Source organism: Alligator sinensis, unplaced genomic scaffold (genome assembly GCF_000455745.1).
Source record: "Alligator sinensis unplaced genomic scaffold, ASM45574v1 scaffold1496_1, whole genome shotgun sequence".
Lineage (NCBI taxonomy): Eukaryota > Metazoa > Chordata > Crocodylia > Alligatoridae > Alligator > Alligator sinensis.
The window spans coordinates 86,534-94,458 of NW_005842615.1; the positions used below are offsets into that span (position 1 = coordinate 86,534).

At 49.8% G+C, this 7,925-nt stretch overlaps 1 protein-coding gene across 2 annotated transcripts in view; it reads left to right on the forward strand.

Moving 5' to 3' along the window:
- ADAMTS15 (ADAM metallopeptidase with thrombospondin type 1 motif 15) overlaps positions 1-7,925 on the forward strand; it is a 30,885-nt gene that overhangs the window by 7,649 nt on the left and 15,311 nt on the right. Inside the window, exon 2 of one of the 2 annotated variants that reach the window (XM_025215002.1) lies at positions 4,652-4,784. In XM_025215002.1, the coding sequence (XP_025070787.1) occupies positions 4,688-4,784 (97 nt within the window). In that variant the 5' untranslated portion in view covers positions 4,652-4,687. Of the gene's footprint in view, positions 1-90; positions 4,785-7,925 lie in introns of those variants that run through there. The other variant, XM_025215001.1, reaches the window with a different exon arrangement.

The window sequence follows — 7,925 nt, forward strand, 5'->3', positions numbered from 1 at the left end:
TGATGTTTACAAAGTATCTCATGAGTTTCACATATCTCCTATCAAAGCCAGCAGGGCCATGGCCAGAACCTTCTGAAATGGTCATTATGTACTGCTGGATGAACCTCAGTTCATTTTGGATAAGCCCCAATGGTTTGGATGCTTAGAGGAACTTCTTAGTTTTAGAGACCAGGGTGGACATTTTGGCAGACGAGCTTTTCTTGTGAGATATTTAGCATCTTAGACTCTTGCCCTGGGTAGAGATACAGCATGAATCTTTTATTTATAGTGTAATAGGACCTTTTGGATGTTAAGTATTGTAGCTTGTTTCTGTCCATTTTGCAAGCTGCAGTGATACCCTGACCCTGCTCAGTCTGGGAGTGCATTTTTTTTTTTTTTTTTTCCTCCTTTGATTCCCGGAACTCCTTTGCTCTGATCAGAGAAGATGATTAAAAGAGTGAGAAAACAATACTTAAATCTTCACAAACAAATAAATTGTTTGTGTGAAGTCCAGGGGGAAGGGGGTGGGGGATACTATTTATCCTCCTGGACTTTCCCATGTGGGTGAACTTCAGAGGTGAGGGCTGCTCAGTAAGGAGCTAGTTGTGCACTGCCTTGAAACCTGAGAAGCTATCAAATGTGACCCAATGTCAGACCTGGGGCTGTATCTCCATTTTTAGGTTACCCAAATGGTTCCCTTAAGTCCTCTAGTCTGGGGAGAGAGACCAGCATGGAAGAAAAGGAAGTGGGATAGCAAAGAGCAAGGGCTCTTTTCAGACAGGTAGCAGTGATCTGCTTTCTATGGCAACTTCTGTCTGACTTTATTTGTGTTAACATAAATACACCTGTCTCTCAATAGTGTATGGGCACCTTGCCACTGGTTAGGCAAGGCACATGCACACAGAGAGGGAGAGTTCTTGCCCCAGAAAACATTACACTTTAAGCAGACAAGGGGAACATCATAATCTACATTTACATATAGCCAGTAAGACTGCGTCCAGATGAGTATGACTGTGCAGTATGTGGTGCCGCAGACACATCTGCAATGCCACAAACCGCACGTTCAGCTGTTCTCCAAGCTGCAAGGGTGCAGCACAAGAGGTGTTTTTTTTTTTTTTTGACCCCTGGATGTCTAGGGATCAAAAAACCCATTTAAAAAAAAAAGTAGAGTGGCGCACATATGGGCAGCACATGCCAATGAAAAAAGGAGCCTGGCCGGCCACAGCCACACTCCAGCTGCTGGCCAGGCTCCAAGCAGCAGGATTGCCACTGTTGCAGCCCCAGGAGGCCCCCAGGCAAGGCTGCTGGAGTCAGCCCAATGCTGGCCCAGCCTCCCCTCCCCCACCCAGGTTATCCTGCTGCGTATAAGAGGGTATGTAGCACAGGTGTTCCTGGGTGACAACTAGCAGCGGCCCAAGGTGTCCTGCTGCTAGTTGTCCCCGGGGAACCAAATGTCCACGCTTATGTGGATGCGGTCTAAGGGCCCAATCCAGCTCCCCCTGAACTTGGTAAAACTTCCATAGACTTTAATTATGCAGGATCAGACCTTTAATGACATCATGCCAAACTCTCCAGTACAGGCATGTGTCTTTATTGTAATGTCTCAGATGGGGAAACTGAGGCACTCTTTTAAGACGCCTCAAGTCGGACACCAGAAATTACCAGCTGCTTCATGGCAGTCTCCCCATCCTCTCTTTCAGGCACTGGGAGGTGAAAGACTAAACTATTCAAACTCAGTTACCAGAATTTGCATTTAGAGGCCGAGATACCCAGCTTTCAGTAGAGGCATTGAGCACCTGCTGCTCCTACTGTCTTCAGTAGGGGTTTTGGATGCTAAGCACTTCTGAATTAGCAGCTATACTCCTTATACACCCAGCCCATCTCTAGCATTTAGTCTGTGGAGCAGGGATTGACTGTTTGCTCAGGTTGCTTGAAGCTGCTGGAAGATGATCACCAATATTATTTAGGGAACCTAAATTTGAAGATCTTTGATTGATCTTCAGTGGGAGGAGAACCCAGGAGTCCTGACTCTCCAACCACTGCTTGGAATCCTGTTCTTGCTCCATTGGGTAAATTTTCTGTCCCTTGCAACTGAGCATCCTCTGTGGCCTCTGCTGTGCGGGACACTACAACATCCCTGCACATGTCCTGGTTCAAAGGTAGTCCAGGCCTGGGAAGGTTTGCCCTGAAACTGTTATTAATTCTGTTGAGGGAGTAAAATCTGTATGCCAGCTTCTCTTGACCAGCAGCACCATCTCAGTCCTGGCTCCTTACAGCTGCCCTCTTAAGACAGAGGTGTGGCAAAAGTACTGCTTGGGTTTCTTGCTCCAGCAGCTGACACAATGGTCCTCCTCAGTGCGGTCTGTTTGCTCACTTAGGACAGGAGGTAAAGGAAAGTCAGAAACATGAGACCTAAAACTACAAGCCTGGGAAAGTTGGGGAGTGAGTTACAACCAGAAGCAATTGGTTACCTTCAGGGCTTCTAGTTGGGAGATAAAACTTCCCTCTCTGGTGCAAACTGCAAGTCTTCAGACTGTCATGCACACACCATTTCCAAGGCTAGAGCTTTCCCCGGCTGCTGAGAGAGCCAAGGATATTTTGGCAGCACCTCATCAGGATGGGAAAGGCATCCTCTGTGGCAGGCTTTTCTGTGCTTGAAAGGGAAGCCACCTTATTTCACTCCTTGGAGCTGCAGATACTCTCCCTTGCCCAATTCTGCAGTCATTTCCCCAGTTCTATCTTGGGTGCATCTCCCATCTCTATCTCACAGAAGAGTGATAATCAGGGATCCAGCTCTGGTCTCTGGACTACCAGGCTATTGCCTTTACCACTAAACCTGTACCTGAGCCAGCAGAAACCAGTTACAGCTTTCATCTCCGGTGCAGTGCCCCCTGCCACTCCCACAGCCACTCTCTTGGGAAGGTCTTATTTTGGTGTAGCCCAGAGAAACAGTGCAGTCTGCCGAGTAGCACGTAGGTCTGGGGCCAGGATACCTACCTTCTGTTTCCAATGCCATCACTTCCCCAGGGGCTACTAACACCAACTTTTGTAAAGCGCATTGAACAAGCAGCAGTGCAAAGCATTATGACTGCAGTTCAACCCACTGCTTAAAGAGGCAGTGCTTCCCGGTAGTCTTCCTACAGTGCCGCCTTCTCCTTCAGAGCATGAATCACTTCATTCACAGGCTGCTGTGTGCTATCTGTGCCTGGGGAGCTCAGATAAACCACAATGGCCTGCAGTAGCTGAGAGCTGCAAGACCTTGTTGAGAGTAGGTGAAGTTAAGCAAATGTTAATAGAAATTAGAGCCTGGTTTATATCTGCAAGTGAGGAAGGTTGGTTTTGTGGTTCAAATGTTAAGTTCAAGTGCTTGGCTCTGGGACAGACTGTCTGGGTGACCCTGGACAAGTGACTTCATGCCTCTGGTCAAGATTATTAGGGTCACTGAACCTCTTAGCTGGCAGGTAGCCTATAAAAGATACCTGAAAGGGGCCTGGTTTTCAGAGGCAGTGGTTGATGCTCTTTGAAAAGCAGTGCACTTTTTAAAAGCCTCAAGTTGGGCACCAGAAATTACCGGCTGCTTCATGGCAGTCTCCCCATTCTTTCTCTCTCTCTCGGATGTTGTCTCCCTTGACTGTTTAGACAAGGTTCTTCTGCAGGAACCGTGCCTGCTTCTGTGCAGCCCCTAGCACAATGGGGTATAGAATATTTGGATGATATTTTGCCTATTTGGTTACAGTAAGCCCATAGCACTAGAGAATATCCTGATAGGGTTTCTGTTTTCAGAACCTGGAAATAATAATTGGATGCTATAATGTGAGGTTTCTTATGCCTCTTTCTAGGCACACTGGAAATATATTAAGAGGAGGCCCGCCCTCAGTTGCTCAGTGTTTTTGGTCCAGTCCAGACAGTCAGGGGCAACTAGGAAGCCAGAAGAAGAGGAATGCAATAATTTTGAGCCATTTGAAGGTCAAAATCAGTGTCAGCGATTGGTGAAGGTTAGATCAGTTCAAACTTTTGTCTGCTCCCAGTGCTGGTACTGGCTTGAATCCAAAGCATGTTGAAGTGATAGGAGCCTTTCAGTTGACTTCAGCTGACTTTGGATCTGACCCATAAACCTCTCAAAGCCAGCCAGAGGTGAAAACTGACCAGTTTCTTGAGCCTCATCCCAGTGCAGCAAATCTTTCCATTGACTTCAGACTTGAAATCAGACTTTTTGTCTTTCTGAACCGAAAGGAGCTGGACTAAATCCTTTGGTGTTCAGGCTGTGCTCCTCCTGGCTGGACAGGGGAAGCAGGAGTGACTGTCACTGAAAATGCGGGAAGATGCTATATATAAGGCGTCCTTGGTGCCAGGGGTAATTCCAAACATGTCACTTCAGTACATGGCACAGTTCAAGGTTGTGTGTATTTTAGGTCAGGCTCCTGCTGGAGAGGCTTCCTGGATCCTGCGTTGTATAAACAGAGATGTGTTTCTGGTTCCCTCCTGGTTCTTCCTTTCCAGGGATTCTTTCATGCAAAAACACATTCTTTCTTGCCTGTGTGAGGCAAGGCATCTCTGAGTCGTTTCTTGAGGGCTCAGTCCTTCCTCTGGGGGATGGTTCAGGACCTGCAGGTTCAGTGCTCAAGCTGCACCACTAATGCATAGTTTTGTCCTCTGCCCATGTCCCCTGCAGGATTTATGCGGTGCCACCACCTGCGACACACTGGGCATGGCTGATGTTGGCACTATGTGCGACCCCAAGCGCAGCTGCTCCGTTATTGAGGACGACGGGCTCCCTTCTGCCTTCACCACGGCGCATGAGCTGGGTAAGGGGCTGGGGGGAGCAGGAGGCTGGGAATGCCAGTCCCTGTTTGTGCTACTCCAGGGCATCTTATTCATGCGCTGTGCAGCTGAGGTCCCTCTACCCTCCATGTGCTCTGCCATTCAGCTGTGGTTGGATCTTGATCTCAAAGTATTTTTGCACAGAGGGATAACTTGAGCATTCAGTACTCCTCATGCCTCAGTGTCATGTAGAACATCTGTGGCCAAGCCAGGAATTGAACCCAGGAGTCCTTACCCCCTGCCTGGCGCCCTAGCCACTGCACGGAACTGCTCCTCTGCTGATGCTAGAGCTGCATGTACCTTTTGTGAAGCCATGTGGTTCATTGACGCTTTTCCTCGTGTTGTACCCTTGGGGCATGACTCCACCACGGCAGTAGGGAGCTCTGTGATGTGACCCAAGAAATAAGCCCCAAGCTTGAGTATCAGGTGAGGGGAATGCTCCTGAATGTGCTGGAAACCAGGGTTAGTGTGCACTCTCCTTGGGGTGTCCTCACTTTCTCAATTGCAGGGTGAATGTGTGGGGCACAGGAGGAGGTGGGTAGCGCTTAATCCACTGGTGATATATGGAGCCTTGGACTACAGCGGTGTGGAGGACCAGGGTTGTGCTCATGTGATGTGCATAGGTATCTAGTGTCTTGGGCAACCATTCATTCCCTGTGCCTTGTGCCTGCTTGCCAACACCTGCCAGACCATTCTCAGGTTTAATAGTGAGAGCCTCGGTCGAGCCTTCTGTGGCTTGGGAACTGCCACTCTAACCAAGTCCGCTGTAGAGCCCAGGACTGTCTGCCACCTGGGGAGGAAAAAAACATGCCTCCCGAACCTGCTAATGTTTATTGCTCCATCATTAGGAGGGCAGGGAAAGGGAGGGAAGCCTGCAATGTTTAAAATAGCCCTGAATTGCAACCCCAGGAAGTTTAGACAATAGCCAAGCATCCAGAACAGCTTACTGGGGAAACTCCACCTCGGGGTGAGACAGCAAGACTCACCAGCTTTCTTCCCGGCACTCCTGGGAGGTTGGAGGCAAACCATTGGAAAAAGGCTGCTGGGAAGTGAGAGTGGCTGGTGTGGGCGGCTGAGCCATCCCAGCTATATTGTGTCCTTGATGCCGCTTTGGTTTATTTTCCAGGATTGAGGAGACCTGAAATAACACGCTGGGGCTGGGATCCGTTAGGCACACCCTCAGATCCGGATTCACATGTACTCCCTCAGGGGCTGAGCTGTGAAATCTGCTTTTCTGTTGCAATTTCCTTGCTTTCTCTTTCTCCCGTTCAATTTTGCTTTCTCTCATTCTTTCAAAATAAGCCAATGTCCATACACGAAGCAGATGGTGTGAGTTTTGGCTAGAAAAAGTGCTGGCTTGGGGACCTCACTGGCAGGGTTACTTACATGTATTATGACTTGTCTGTCTTATGGGCAATCTGATTGAAACACAAGGAGTGGAGCTGGCAAAGCTGTCCGAAGTGGGGGCGGGGGAAGGCCTGCGATGCCGGCATTTCAGAGCTGTAGGCCCACAGACAATAAGCGTTTCTTCTGGGTTGCAGAGAATGGCCAAGAGCTGGGGTGAAGTGACTCATTAGCATCTAGGAGGGGCACACAGAGTCCACGGGGAGAGACCTCACAGCTGAGGCAATGCTGGATTTGCTTTGCAATGTAGGAGTGGTAGCTTGTGAAAGCCAATGAGGGCTCCATGACACTGGCTTGAGCAGAAGTAGCAGGGCTCAGCCATGCCCAGGGCCTCCTTCCAGCTCACCAGGGTCTCATGGGACCAGCCAGAGTGCTCAGATGAATTGCACCCCACCCTGCCCGAGGGATGCCCTCGTGCCCTGGTCCCCCCACCCCCAGAGCTGTTTGTTGGAGGAGAGAAGATGCTTAGTGAAGGACAGATCTCTGTGGAGATGTTAGCTTATCTTAAGCTTTAAGGAGGAGATGCTTCCCAATTTAGCCAGTGAGCTGTGGGCTAAAGGGGAGTGGGATTTTCAGTTTCCAGGATGCAGGTATTGTTTCTTCCACAGTGATCCCAAGATGGGTGCTGAGACGCTGGCTCTGCTTGCTCACGCCCACCGACCGTGTCCGTGAGAGCCATGTGCTGGGTAGTCGCTTCTTGGCTTGTGCCAAGCAGCTTTTTCTCATGTCCTTGTGCATGGTGCTGGGTGAACCCAGTGTTATGCTAATGGGCCAGCACCCAGCATGCAGCACACTGAGAGCAGGGTGAGCAGGCGATGTGCATCTTGGTGGCCATTTCAGGATTGCTGTGGAGAACAGAGCACACCCTTAAGGCCAGAGGGCGTTGTTACAGTGATGCCAATCCCCTAAGATGACGCTTGGCTTCACGGTTTCATTAGGGGCAGGTCATGTCAGACCAACCCGATTGCCTTTTACGATCAGGTCACAAAAGCATTGGATGCAGGTGTTGCTGTGGATGTAGTCTTTCTGGACTTCAGCAAGGCCTTTGACACTGTCTCCCACCCCATCCTCATTAAAGAACTAGGTGACTGTGGCACTGATGCCTACACAGTCAGATGGACTGCAAATTGCCTAAAGGGTCGCACTCAGAGGGTGGTGGTGGATGGGTCATATTCGACCTGGGGGGAAGTGGGCAGCGGAGTCCCCCAGGGCTCGGTCCTTGGGCCTGCGCTGTTCAATTTCTTTATCAGCAATTTGGATGATGGGGTGAAAAGCAACCTGTTCAAATTTGCTGATGATACCAAAATTTGGGGTGAGGTGGGCACGTTAGCAGGGAAGGAAAGACTGCAGAAAGACCTGGATAGGTTGCAGGGGTGGGCTAACAAAAACAGGATGCGTTTCAATACGGACAAGTGCAGGGTGCTGCACTGGGGCAGGAGTAACCAGCAGCACACTTATAAGATGGGAAACTCCCTTCTTGAGAGCACGGAGGCAGAAAGGGATCTTGGAGCTTGGAGTCATCGTTGACTCCAAGATGAACGTGGGCCGACAATGCGAGGTCATGGTTGGCAGGGCTAACCGAACCCTATTGTGCATCCACAGGTGCATCTCAAGTAGGTCCAAGGAGATGATCCTCCCCCTCTACGCGACACTGGTCAGGCCACAGCTGGAGTACTGTGTCCAGTTTTGGGCACCCCACTTCAAGAGGGATGTGGACAACA